The sequence below is a fragment of the Gekko japonicus genome, unplaced genomic scaffold (assembly GCF_001447785.1).
Source record: "Gekko japonicus isolate JY-2015 unplaced genomic scaffold, Gekko_japonicus_V1.1 scaffold2755, whole genome shotgun sequence".
In the NCBI taxonomy this organism is placed as follows: Eukaryota; Metazoa; Chordata; class Lepidosauria; order Squamata; family Gekkonidae; genus Gekko; species Gekko japonicus.
The window spans coordinates 156,368-170,754 of NW_015168737.1; the positions used below are offsets into that span (position 1 = coordinate 156,368).

General features: G+C 44.2%; 1 protein-coding gene across 2 annotated transcripts in view; it reads left to right on the forward strand.

Annotated features, from left to right (window-relative positions):
• SLC15A2 (solute carrier family 15 (oligopeptide transporter), member 2) overlaps positions 1-14,387 on the forward strand; it is a 139,483-nt gene that overhangs the window by 114,443 nt on the left and 10,653 nt on the right. For both annotated transcript variants that reach the window (XM_015415612.1, XM_015415611.1), the window contains 2 exons: positions 448-594; positions 7,015-7,119. In XM_015415612.1, the coding sequence (XP_015271098.1) occupies positions 448-594; positions 7,015-7,119 (252 nt within the window). The remainder of the gene's footprint in view (positions 1-447; positions 595-7,014; positions 7,120-14,387) is intronic.

Below are 14,387 nucleotides of genomic sequence, written 5' to 3' on the forward strand. Positions count from 1 at the left end.
TGTGACTTGAGTGATGCATATGGGTGCTGTAATGTGGCCAAATTGCAGTATGTAAATCACTGGTATCATTATTTCCTATGCTTAAGCTTTTGAAGGTGTTTGAGACATTTCTCCATAGTCCAGTGAGTAATGCACATAATTATCATTAGTTCCTTTTAGTCTTCTAAAACATGTCTTCTTGTTGTCTCTCCCTTTATGGTGATTAAATGCATCTCGTAAACGCCAGCACCTTCCTGGTAAAAGCAAAGTTTGCTGATGCTTTTAATGTGACTTTATTTTCTTTTACCAACAAGAGTTCAGAGTTGTGGGACCCGGGAGGCCAATGTTCCTCCAGTCATCAGAAAAAAAGACTTTTGTTCTTTCCTCTGTAAATTCTGCATGGACATGAATGCAATACAGATTGTGTACCCCATCAGTAATTAACGTCATCTTTTCCCCTTACCTTAGAATTCTGAAAATTTGCTTGAAGCACGGAAGATAGAAGACATCCCAGCCAATAATATTCATATGGCTTGGCAGATTCCACAATACATATTAATATCAGCTGGGGAAGTGATGTTCTCCATTACAGGACTTTCTTTTTCTTATTCTCAGGTAGAGTACATGCGACTTAGTTCATAGAAGGAAAGATTTGAAATCTGGAAGGAATTGGTGAATGGGAGGACAGCAAAACAAAACAAACTAAAGCCTGATTTACACATGAAAGAGAATGAAGGGGAATGAGATGGTAAAATGCTAAGGTAGTAGAATGGACTGCACCATATTAGACTATATTTTGGAACGTTCCCTATGTTGAAAAAAACCCCACAAAAACTTCCCTGAAAAGAGAGGGATAACACAGTCAACAAAGGGGAGAGAACCTTTGTTCCTCCTGTTCTAGCTTTCCATGTTCAGGGAGTTTCTTAAAGCAAGGAGCACTCAAAACTAGACTCTACCACCTGAATCGGTAGTGGTACAGTCCATGTAAGGACCTCAACATTTTATTGCCTCATTCTTCTGCATGTGTAAACCAGACCTGAGAGTGGAAGAGATGAACAGTAAATTAAATCCAATAATGTTGGATTTGCAACATCATCTTGACACAAAAGGATGGTGTGAGGGGGCCCTATACTAACAACCTGGCATATGGGAGTGATGACCCTGCCAACCTATGAATGGGTGGGGGGACAACCAGTGTGGTAGAACCGATGTTCTATTTCTGATGTTATGACCATCACAGCAGCTAGGACTACCACAGTACAATTAGAGTTGTGTGGATCGTGTGCTTAAAAATACACAAAATTTAAATGTTAAAACCCGCACTTCATGCTCATACTTTAGACGGCAAGATTTGGTTTGTTGTGGATTTTGATTCAGAAAATGTTTGGTCGAATGAATATAGCTGTGATCTTGAACTTATAGACTACACCCAACCCAGGGCTACGTTGGGGGGGAGGAAATGTCCTGGACAGAAATGGATTCTCTACAACTAAATGTAAGCTTCAGAAAATGTGTCTACCCTCATCTGTCACTCCTTTGTGCTGCTGCAGGCAAAGGAGGCAGTAGGTCAGTTCATCCTTGGCCATCTTGTTCACCAAGACTTCCATCCCCTGGACCTTTTTTAATATCCCTTAGTTTCCCCATTTTTCCTGTGCAGCACTGTGCTTTTCTCCATGTGGGATCCGACCACATTTTCTCTTAGTTTTAAGGTCCACCCACTTTCCTCCAGTTCATCCAAGATCTCACCAGGGAAACTTACCATTTTCTCTCTATAAAGAGAACTACGGCCACAATAGCAGTAATCCAAAGAGCTCAAGTGAAATAATGGCTGCTTCTTGTGCTGATGTTTAATGCCCAAGCAAGATTTTTTTTAAAAAAAAAAAAAGTTAAATGAAGAGAAGGAATGAGAAAGAGCATCCTTTTCACTGACAACGACAATTCAAAGCTTTGGCTTTAGAAAATCATTCGACAAAAAACAAATGTGATTTAATCCAAGTCTAAAGGTATATAATGTGAAGAAGATATGTGGCTTTACAGGAACATTCATTTATCATAGGGATGGAAGATAAAGTATAATGAAAAACAATGGTGTCAAGTATGAATTAGATCAAGTGGATAGGAAATGTGCTCTGCACAAGTACTCTGGGAGCAATTACCCTCTGGGACAATATTAAAGGTTCCATGAGTAAATGGAAAAATTAGCTTTGGCTATCTCAGTTTAATATAGCTGACCTACAATTTATTGTGTGAGAAGAAAATCTATAGTTCTGGTATAGTAAGTAACTCTGAATAATCCCTTTAAACCTTAAGGCCTAGAAATATATGAGGCTTGTAGCAACGTGAATAGGAAGGTAATGGAGAGCATGTTTGCCTGGGCCTTGGGCTCTTTCAAGTCTTTTTCTTAGTAACACAACAAAGAAGTCATATTGTGCTGACATAACCATGAGTCATCCTCCACACCATAAGGTATAAGCGGGGACACATTGTGGTGCAGAATAGGCTCCCACATAAGCAAGTCTGGGGCAGAGGGAAGGCTGATGTACTTTGACCCCAGAAGATGGAGGAGCTCAGAAAACCAATATGGCACAGCCATAGGGGCTATCAGGATACAATCCAAACCCTCTACTGCCAGCTTCTCAATAACCCTGCTCAAGAGGGGAAAGGGAGGGAAGGCGTAGGATAGGGTCCCCGACGAAGGAATTTGGGATGCATCTCCCAATGAGGCTGGATCACTACCTGCTAGGGAACAAAACTGTGGTGCCTTCCTTGTCCTCATATGTGGCAAAGAGGTCCACATGGGTACCCCACATCTCAAAAACTCCCTGAAGCAGGCCTATATCCAGGAATTTTTAAGTCGATGTGCTTGCTAAGAAAACTTATGCTGTCTCTTCCATGAACGTGCACATTGATTCTTACCTGACAGAGGCTCAGAAATTATATCCGCGAGTTCTTTTAGTACCCTTGGATACAATTTATCTGGCCCTGAGGACTTAGTTTCATTTTTAAAAACTAGGTGTTTTTGTACTACCCCTGTGCCGATCCTAGGCTGCAACTCCCTTCCCTCATCATGTGTTCTGTTTTTGCCATGTTGAGCACCATTTCCCTCACAAGAGAAAACTGAGGAAAAGTAGGAATTGAGCAATTCTGCCTTCTCATCATCACCTGTTACAATTTCACTTTCCTGTCCCTGCAATGGGCATGCCATCTCCTAGCTCTTTTTCTTACTTCGGACATAAGAAAAGAAACACGGCCGAGACTAACCTGAAAGGGCCGGATTGCTGCATGGGCAGAAGAGGGCTGGAGGAGGTCTTCCCTCCCCCCATCGGGCTAATGGCCAGCAGAGGTGGGAACCTGGGGCAACCGCATTGACTGGCTCCACGTTAGCTGGGTGGGGCCAGCTGATTGGTCGCCTCGAATTTGGAAGGCTCTGCGCAGTGATGACATAGAGCCTGCTTGGGAAAATTTAAGCAGCACTGCCAGTGAGGTGTGGTAGTGTGATTTTTGTTGGATCCCCACCCACCCTTCCTGGGTTTAAAGGTTTTCTAAGTTCTTTGCTGTCACAGCTGGCGGTTTTGCGCATCTGGGTGGATCCTTTTCGGGGAGTTGGTCCTGCGTGTCCACCTCCCCCTTTGTTGGGGACCCCCTTAAGGGGTCTGGGGGGGCTGTGCCCAGGCTCACCCCTGGTGTCAAATTGGTACCACTCAGCAGCAGCCGCCCTCATGATACCAGTAGTATTTGTCACTCCCGGGTTTTCCCCTCAGCAGGTGGGCTGAGGGACATGGTTATCGGGCAGCAGACGGGTCGCTCGATTTTCCAGGATCCACCCCCATGCTTTGCCAATGCTCCTTGGTCTGTAATGAATAAAAGCTGTGGCCTCTTTTTTATTCCAAAATTGTTGTGTAGTGTGTTTGTTGTGGACCTCTGCAGGACCTCTCCTTACTAAGCCCTGCGCCTGCAACCCTTTTTTGTTGTTTTTACCATCTCTTGCCAGCCTAAGCTCATACAGAGCTTTAGCTTTCCTAAATCTCTCTCTACAAGCACTGGTTATTTGTTTATATTCATCCTTAGTTATAAGGCCCTCCTTCCATTTCCTAAATGAGTCTTTTTTATTTCTCAATTCTTCAGAAAGCTGTTTATGGAGCCACCTTGGCTTCTTTAAGCTCCTCCCATTTTTCCTTCTCATTGGAATCATTTGTGATTGTGCCTTCAATATTTCACTTTTAAGAAACTCCCACCCCTCTTGAACTCCCATCTCCTTAAGTATTTCTGACCATTGGATTCTACCCACTATAACTTTAAGTTTGTCAAAATTTGCTTTCCTGAAGTCCAACCTATATGTCTGACTATGTACAGCTTTTCCCTTCCCCAAGACTGCACATTCCAAAATTACATGATCACTACTACCCAGGATGCTCACTACTTTCTCCTCGTCAACCAGTTCTTCCCTGTTGGTGAGAATGAAGTCCAAGATAGCAGATCCAATTGTTTCCTTCTCCACTTTCTGGAAAATAAAGTTGTCAGCAAGACATCAGTAATTTATTTGACCTTTCATTTTTAGCAGAGTTGGACTTCCAACAGATATCCGGGTAATTGAAATCTCCTATGACCACTGTGTCCCATCTCATTGTAATCTGTTTTAGGAGTGTCTCCTCCAATTCCTTTGCCTGGCTTAGTGGTCTATAGCAGACCCCCACCATAATATCAGTATTATTTCTTACTCCTTTTATTTTTACCCATGGACTCTCTGCTGAACTTCCATGGTCAAATTCATGTATTTCCTCACAAGTATATACCTTCTTTACGTATAAAGCTACTCTTCCCCCCTTCCTTATTTCTTGATCCCTTTTAAACAAGTTGTACCACTCAGTCATAATATTCCAATTGTTTCAGTAATGCCTTTTAGGTCATAGTCCCCTTCCTGTATTAGGACATCAAGTTCCACCTGCTTATTTTCCATACTCTGTGCATTAGTGTAGAGATGTCAGAATCCATGGTTAATGTGCCCTGAGGTTTTCATTTCTGTATTTACCTGCCAGTTAATGTTTCCTAGCATATGTATCACTCCCACAAATCTTTAGTGCTATTGACAGCTACTGGCATCATACTAGGCTTTGAATTTTTGTCTCGTTCCTCCATAGGATTTAGTTTAAAGCCATCCTTATTAGGTTTGCAAGGCTCTTACCAAACACATTTTTCCTACCCTTGTGAGGTGCAAACCATCTCCTGATAGAAGAGCTTCATTTCAAAAGCATAAACCATGATCCAAGAAACCAAACCTTTCCTACCAGTTTGATGTAGTGGTTAAGTGCACGGACACTAATCTGGGAGAACCGGGTTTGATTCCCCACCCCTCCACTTGCACCTGGCTGGATGACCTTGAGCAAGTTGTTCTTGAAAAAGAGCAGTTTCTGTCAGACCTCTCTCAGCCCCACCTACCTCACCGGGTGTCTGTTGTGGGGAGGGGAAGGGAGAGGAGTTTGTAAGCCGCTCTGAGACTCCTTGGGTAGTGAAGGGCGGGGTATAAATCCATTCTCTTCTTCTTTCTGATGACACCATCTACGTAGCCAGTCATTTATTTGCAGTATTCTTCTTTCCCTTCCAAAGCCATGACCTTCAACAGGAGGAACTGATGAAAACACAACCTGTGCTCCCAGGTCCTTCACCTTTTTATCTAGAGCCACGTTGTCCCCTTTAATATGTTCTGGGCTGTGCTGGTCAGTATCATTTGTTCCCACATGGATGAGCATGAAAGAATAATAATCTGTGAGCCTAATGAGTCTTCCTACCCTTTCTGTCACATCCCGGATGCATGCACCTGGTAGACAGCATACCTCTTGAGACACCAAGTCCAGTCAGCACACTTTAGCCTCTACTTCTCTCAGCAGGGAATCCCCAGTTACCAGTACATGCTTTTGCCTATATTGGGGAGCAGAAGCCTCCCCAATAGTCCTGTCATCCATGTGGGCCTGAAAAATTTCAGCTTCAGTCAAAAACTATTCAAAAAGTATAAAACAAACAATATGTTATGAAATAAAAACACTGAGACTGTGTACAGTAGATTGAAATTATATACTCTTAATGACATATCATGACTTTAAGAGTAAATAATTTCAATCTGCTGTATGCAGTCTCAGTGTTTTTATTGTTTGATTTACAGTTAACTGGTTTTAGTTTGCCTCAGATGTTATATTCAAGATATGTTAATGAAGATAATTTGGAATGCTTTCATAAACAAATGCAATATTTTGTTTAGCTCCTTTTTGACCTTATATATATATATATATATGTATATGTATATGTGTGTGTGTATATATATAAAAACAACCGGGTATGAGTAGGCACTTGAGCGTTGGGATGAATAGGATGTAGTGGGACTAGTATCTGGGAGATCTGACTTCAAATCCCCACTCCACCATGGAAGCTCACTAAGACCAATTTCACTTATGTTACTTACCCCTGTTTACCAGTGGGGCAGTTTGCCCTGGACTGCTTAAACTGATTCCTCATTAGAGTTCTTGGCACGTGGCTGTTTTCAATCCGCTTCCAGAGTTTGATTTCCTTGGCGAGGTTTCCTGTGGCTTCCTGCGTCCTCCCTCCTCCCACTCCCCTGTCTTTGCCCTCCTAATCCCTCCCCTTCCCCCTCCCACTTTTTCTCTGCGTGGCAACAGGAAACATCTGGCAAATCAGGGATCAAGCTGAACCGGAGCAAAACGGGGGAACCTGCGGGTCAAAAGGCAGCCGTGGGACAAATGGAGTGAAATTGACCAGAAGAAGCGGAGGGAAAGGAGGAGTGAGCCTGGGACAAAGGCTAGTGTGAAATTAGTCTAAGTGAACTTGGGCCAGATACTCCCTCTCCCTAACCTAGCTCACCCGGTTGTTGTAAGGATAAAATTTAGGACAGAAGAATGTTGTAAGCGGCTTCCGACCCCTATTGTGAAGAAAAGCAGGGTGTAAATGAAGGAAATAAATAAATGAATGAATTTCCCAATATTTGGATTGTGTTTACTAGTTTCCTTTCTTTTTCTTTTTTTTCAGGCTCCTGTCAACATGAAGTCAGTACTGCAAGCAGGCTGGCTATTAACGGTAGCCTTTGGAAATCTTATTGTGCTCATTATTGCCCAGGCTGCCCCTTTGAAACAGGTATGGCAGAAAATGTGTTATACACAGCACTAGGACTGGGGATCCCGGGAACACTGGCAGGGAATTTCATTCGGCTTTCAGAATGTCTGGTGTCCCTTCTTAAATTGGGAGAGCTTAGGGCAATTTATTTGCCGGAAATGGCCATCAGTTACGGTAGGGATGGTCTGGAGTAGGTGAAAGCTACGTTTTTGGAATTATGCATGGTGACTGAAACAAAGAGTGGAATCTGGTTGCTGGATTTTTAAAAAACAAGTTATTTGCAATATATACGCATAGCTGCTCAGTTGCTGAAAGGCTTGAGGGATCTAGGCTGATTTAAGAGTAGAGATGGGCACGAAACAGGGAAATGGAGGTTCGTGGTTTGTGGAGTCTGACGAACCATGAATCCAGACAAACCTCACCCGCTTCACGAACCATGTCGAGGTTCATGGTTCGTGATGCAGCGCATTTGCAAAAGCCATTTAAAGGGTCACTTTTCAATTGCATTTGCAAGGCTTCAGTGTGACTTGCAAGTGAACTGAGAAGGGATTTAAATGCCTCCCAGTTCACTTTTTGAGTCATGCCACAGCGGTGGCACAACTCAGCGAGTCAACTGAGAAGGGATTTAAATCCCTTCTCAGTTCACTTGCAAGCTTTGGAAGTGGGAGGACCGAAACAGATGGGTTAAATGGCTGGCAGCCATTTAAACATGGAAAACAAAATTCAATGTGAAAAAGCAATTTCTAACTATTATATATAAATAAAGACTTATGCAAGCTTATTTGTCTGATAATTATTTAAATACAATATCAATAGAAGGAAAATTTATGAAGTGAAACTCAAGCATATGTGTACGTCTTCTGAAATAAATCTTAAAACATATATGTGTACCATGTAAAAGGACAAAAGACAAGCCACAACGAAATGCAAAACAGAATACAAGTCAAACAAGGTTGCTTAACATCATACAAAACAATTCAAATAAAAATTCAGGCACCGAGATGACTTGTGTTTTCTGTGTTTTGGCAAGCAATGATTTTAACAGCAGGTATATCAATATCTTTTTGTGGATGATATGAGTGTGCAGCAAACTAACATGTCTCCCAGGTATGGTCAGATTTCCAATCTTCATCAGAGTCAAGCATAAGCATTTTCAGAATTTATGAAAACTCACACCAATTCCCATACACGAGAGCATAAGCATTTTCAGACTTTATGAAAACTCACACCAATTCCCATAGACGAGGAGCAAGGTGCTTTAAACCCAGAAGGGTTGGTAAAAGCTGTTAAAATCATTGCTTGCAAAAATCATTGCTTTTCCTGGTATCTGCAGAACTGTGTTCCCTTATTGACTTATTTCTGTAGCCATTTAAACCTAACAGCTGATGGGCAGACCTACGGGACTGTTAGGTTTAAATGGTTGGCAGCCATTAAACTGGTCAGTTTTGCTCCCCCACTTCCAAGGGATGGGAAGCAAAACCAGCCCCTTAAATGGCTACCAGACATTTAAACATAACAGCTCAGTGGGGTCTGCCCATCAGCTGTTAGGTTTAAATGGCCAGCAGCCATTAAATCAGCCAGTTTAGCTCCCCCCACTTCCAAGCAGGGGAAAGCAAAAATGGTCCCTGAAATGGCTGCTGGCCATTTAAACCTAACAACATGCTGGGTCTGCCAGTTAGCTGTTAGGTTTAAATGACTGGCAGCCATTAAACCCATCAGTTTTGCTCTCTGCTGCTTCCAAGCAGGAGGGAGCGAAATAGACGGGTTTACTGGCTGCCAGCCATTTAAACCTAACAGCTAAGAGGTTTGTGAACCACAAACCAGGATTGTCTGTCCTGAATCTACTGCCCATCAGCCTCATTGGATGCCCCTGAGTTCTAGTATTTGGGGAGAAGGAGAAAAACTGTTCTGTGTCCAGTCTCTCTCTAGCCTGTCACAGTTTTATAAATGTCTATCATGTCCCCTGGCCTTAGTCGTTTCTTTTCTAAACTGAAAAGTCCCAGACTCTTGAGACTTTCCTCATAGGGAAGGTGCTCCAACCCCCTAATCATCTTAGTTAATTCCACTATTGTGTGGCATACGACTTAGACTCTATGGTCTAGCACCTGGTTCATTTCCTTTCCTAACCTAGCTCTGCTTTCTCGAACATTGCCTGATATTTTGTGCTGCTGAGCAAGCCACTCCCCTATTGTGGCAGTATAAGCACCAGGGGGAGTAGGAGGGGAGAGGAAGAGAGAGAGAGATACCTTCATTGTAGTGGCATAAAGGGGAGGGGGGATCTAAGAACTTTCAGGAGGGATAATTCAGTTCACCGTGTTGTGCCTTATGAGTACCCCAGATTTGTATTTCAAACCAGGTAAGTATTAAATTATGCAGCACTACTACTTTCAGTGAGTTGGGAGTTAAATTAAAATTTCCAGAGAGAGGTTTAAAATCTATAGGGTTGCCTATAGATTTAATGATAATATAGATTTAATTTAATCCATATGATTTAATGGATGCTTAGGGCCTCATTGAGATCTAAGAGATATTATATATATCCCAATAGTAATGAATGCATAAGTAACAATGTAAATAACTTGTAGAGAAGGGAAGAGATGTACTGCAGAAGTATTCGATTAACCTGCATAATGGAGAAAGAGGCCATTGAGCAAATGAGCAATTAACTAATTAAGCTATGGAGATGACATGACAAGCAGAGTAGAATGCAATTAGTGCCCCATTCAATTTAGTGTCCTCCCTCACAAATTAATGACTCAAAAAAAAAATAGCAAGGCACTTAGCTGAGCAAATTTCTTGTTACAATCTGTACCAGGAATAATAAATGCATGTTACTGAAAAGAACTAAATAAACTAAATTTAATTTAAAGCCAAGGACCACTTTATAAGTGTAGCAGTGACTCCTAGTTTCTTCTGTGTGAGGACATCAAGTTCGTAAACACTTATTCTCTGACACTCTTATGCACTTTATGATTGCACCACGGAAGTCCTTGCCTGCCCTGCCTCATGCAACTGCAACAACTGGTAAAATCTCACAGCACTCCCAAATGTTCTCCTGTGAGAATCAGAACTGCTGTACACAGATACCAAAATGTGCAGGCAATTTTAGTTCATGCAGTATTTCCAGTTCTTGATATCGCATTCAGGGAATCTGCTGATCTTCATCGTGGTCTCTGTGCATCATACCTGTGGGATGAGGCACCTGCACAGGCTCCAACCGGTAAACTTACAAGCTCAGTAGAAGGATTTTTGCACCCTTCCCCTGTGTCATCCGCAGGAACTCCCACTGTACATGCTCCCAGGGGCAGGGAGCGGACATCCCACCAGTTCTCTTCCGATCGACGTGATGATTGGATGATCTTGCTTCAGTCGGTGAACTTATTTCTAATCTCCTTACTACTCTTCTGGACCTCGGGTTTTGCTCAGTCTTTTTCTTGATCTTCTTCGTGGTCTCTGTGCAATCCCATATATGGGTTGGGCACCCAGGGCTATTTTTGGGCAGGAACGCACAGGAACGGAGTTCCAGCTGGCTTCAGAGTTGGCCACGCCCACTACAGCTAAAATGTCTGTGCTCGTGGCTACAGAGGGAAGGACAGAAGAGCAAAAAACCCCCCAGCGACTCCGAAGCAGGCAGGCCAGGGGGGCCCTCTGGAAGGATCGGGGAGGCATTTAAGGGCCAGCTTGCCAGGCATCCCGCAGCCGTGGGGCAACTGGGCAAGTCAAGGAAAGGCATGTGGGTGTGGCCTAATATGCTAATGAACTGTGCTGTCGGGGTGTGTGGCCTATTATGCTAATGAGTTCCTGCTGTTGGGTGTGGCCTATTATGCTAATGAGTTCCTGCTGGGCTTTTTCTACAAAAAGAGCCCTGTGGGCACCTGTGCACAACCTCATCCGGAGAAAATTCTAACGCTTGCCTCAGACCTTTCTGGTGGTCTCTTTCCCGCTCTGGGGAGCAGGCACACACTGTGCATGCCTGGAGCAGGTTAGAGAGCCACCTCCCACTCAGTTCTTCTTCAACCGCCCTTGTGTTCACACCTCTCCTTCATCGCTCCTTGCTTCAGCTCAGCTAAGGCCTTCATTCTTCTTTATTCATCCTTGTCTTCATTTTTTATTCTTTGACTTCTCTTCACTATTCTACAAAAACAAAAACTTTTGTTCTGCTCCCTGTCCTTTATTTTCTCCCTTTTCCCCTGGTTGGGAAGGTGTGTGTATGGGACACACTCTCTTTTTTAAATAGTGCCCACGTTGCCCCTTGATGCTTCCGTTGAACGATGGGCACGATTTGTGCCTTCTCTGTTTAGGAAAGCAACATCGTGTGGATGGTTGCCCTCGCTGTGCTAAGTTTACTCATCAGGCCCATAGGAATCAGGCAGTGCAGTTGAGGGGCTATTTTGTTGGAAACCGCACTTCATCCATCCTGAGATGTCTTTGGTGGCCTCTAGATCTTCATTGGTTCTTGCCCAAAAGGTGCCAGACTCTGGAGGGCCTCTGCTACCTCCATCAAATCCTCAGCTAAGAAGCATGGTTTGAAGTCTATCACCTGGCCAGAGGGTGCTGAAGTGTCCACTTTGAAGTCAAAAAAGGTGAGATTGATTGTGGCTCCAGTGATCCTGAAGGTCGACCCTGTGATAATATCGGGTCTCTCAACCTCCACCCTGATAGCTCATCCAGTGTCTGCTCTGGTGAAGACCCAAGAAGTACTGGCCACCTGTGTTGGCTCTCGTTCTCTCTTCACAGACTGACCAGATTCCACGTGGACAACAGGTGCTCTGGATGCTGTTAAGGTCGCCGCCCAGTCGCCATGCTCCAGTCATTATTCGGAAGCGTTGGTCATGTCCAGAGACTCCCATCACCATTACCAACTACTGTATGACAGGGCTTGTCATTTTTGGGGGTCATTCTCACTCCCCTAGATCTCATTATGGCCACAGAAATCCTTGTCGCGACTCTTCCAGTTCTCATTGACTCATCGATCCCAATTGCCTTCTAGGCGTCCACACCATTCTCGATATCTACGGTCTTACTCCAGATCCCCTTCACCTCAATATGATTAACTTGGTCATTGGTGCTCCTGCTAGGATGCCTCTCACTCCCAGAGTTGCCATTCTGGGTCCTACACTACAGTACACTCTGCACCATTGGGATCCCCAATCCCTGATATGTCTGCGTCTCACAGTCAGACTTCACACTCTGTGACTGGTCTGCAGGATTCTTCTTCCCACACTTTACCACCACCTGATTCTGCTACTGTTCTGGGTTAGCTGTCTCTACTGTCTTTCATGGGTTCCTCAGCTACAGATTCAGAATATTCAGATTCTGGGAATGATGATGTGGAGGTGACCCTTAAGGATGACAATGTAGTCCACTCAGGGTCTCTTTCTCGAACGAAGAGTCCAAACGCTTACCTTGAACTGATTACCAGACTTGCCACGGTACTTCAGGTACGGGGTGCGACAGATACCCCCGCCATCACTGACGTGGTGCACAAGTTGGTGCAAATGGATTTGCCCCCCTCCACAATTCTTCAACTTCTCCCCATGCATTTGGCTGCTCTTAAAGAACCTTGGAATCAGCCAGCTTCAGTTCCTTCTGAATCTAAAAGATACGACACCCTGTAAAAGATCCAGGAGTTCTTTGGATAAATTTTTATTCAACCACCCTCTACCAAATTCTGTGATCATCCACTCTTCCACCAAGTTGAAACAGCCTCACCAGCTTGTCTTTCCAGACTGGGAAGGCCAGAAGATTGATGCTTTGGCAAAGAAGACCTATGCTGTCGTCTCCATGAATGCCCACTTTCATTCTTACCTTTCATATTTGGCAGCATATGCCTACAATGTGGCTTCTGTGGTTTGATCTCTTTTGGATGCTGTGCCAGATGGTGTTCATCCTACCTTGTCGTTGCACTCTCTGAGATCTGCACTAGCTCCAGACAGCAAATAATTTGCAGTTGCATGCTCTAAGACTCTGGTTTTGTCCATAGCTCTCTGCCAACGTGCCTATTTATGATTGACCTCCCTTCAGCTGGACGTCAAGTCCAAAATTGAGGACCTTCCCTTTGATGGGGATGGCCTTTGCCATGGCTCCACTGATAACACATTGAAGGCTGTGGATGACAGTTGCAAGAAAGCAAGGAACCTGGGGGTCTGTCACTCTGCCCTGCAACAGCCTCAGTCTTAACTGTAGAAGCCTGCCTTCCACAAGCACCAACATTCTCCGGCGACTTCTGCCCCTTGGAAGCATAGATCTTTTGATACCAAGCTGCTGTTTTCTTCAAAGTCCAAGCCTCCTGCTCCTAAGCAGTCTCATCAGGCCAAACAGTCCATTTGACCGCCTTCCTCAATCGCTGCCACGTTCTCCTCTTTCCGCCACTCCATCCGTGGGCACCAGATTTCTTTCCTATCTGTCAAAGTGGGAAGACATTACCAATGAACACTGGGCCATCACCATCATCCAGGTGGGGTATGTTTTGCTGGCTGGGTGCCGTAACAATAAAATTCATTCATTCAGGTGGGGTATGCCATAGAGTTCATTTCACTACTAACTTTCCATCCATTGTCACACCACTGTCTCCTCCACTCAAGTAGAAGTAGCAAGGAGCCAATTGAAATGGTTCTGGTGACACAACGGTCTCTCGGCTTCTACTCCAAATACTTCACAGTTCCCAAAAGGGATGGTGGCATCCAGGGACCTCCATAATTCCTATTTCCACATTTGTCCTAGCATCTTAAGTTTCTTCAGTTCGCAATCGGAGCCAACAATTATCAGTACCAGGTCCTCCCTTTTGGGCTCTCCCCGGCTCCCCAGTTTGGTGTAGTGGTTAGGTGTACGAACTCTAATCTGGGAGAACCGGGTTTGATTCCCCACTTCTCCACTTGCAGCTGCTGGATGACCTTGGGCAAGCCATAGTTCTATCAGAGCTGTTCTTTAAAGAGCAGTTCTTGAAAGAGCTCTCTGAGCCTCACCTACCTCATAGGGTGTCTATTGTGGGGAGGGGAAGGAAAAGGAGTTTGTAAGCCACTCTGAGACTGCAAGTGAAGGGCAGGGTATAAATCCAATCTCCTCCTCCTCCTATATCAGAGCTGTTCTTTAAAGAGCAGTTCTTGAAAGAGCTCTCTGAGCCTCACCTACCTCATAGGGTGTCTATTGTGGGGAGGGGAAGGAAAAGGAGTTTGTAAGCCACTCTGAGACTGCAAGTGAAGGGCAGGGTATAAATCCAATCTCCTCCTCCTCCTGTGTCTTCACCAAGACAATGGTGGTGGTCACTGTGGCCCTTCATTGGAACAGCA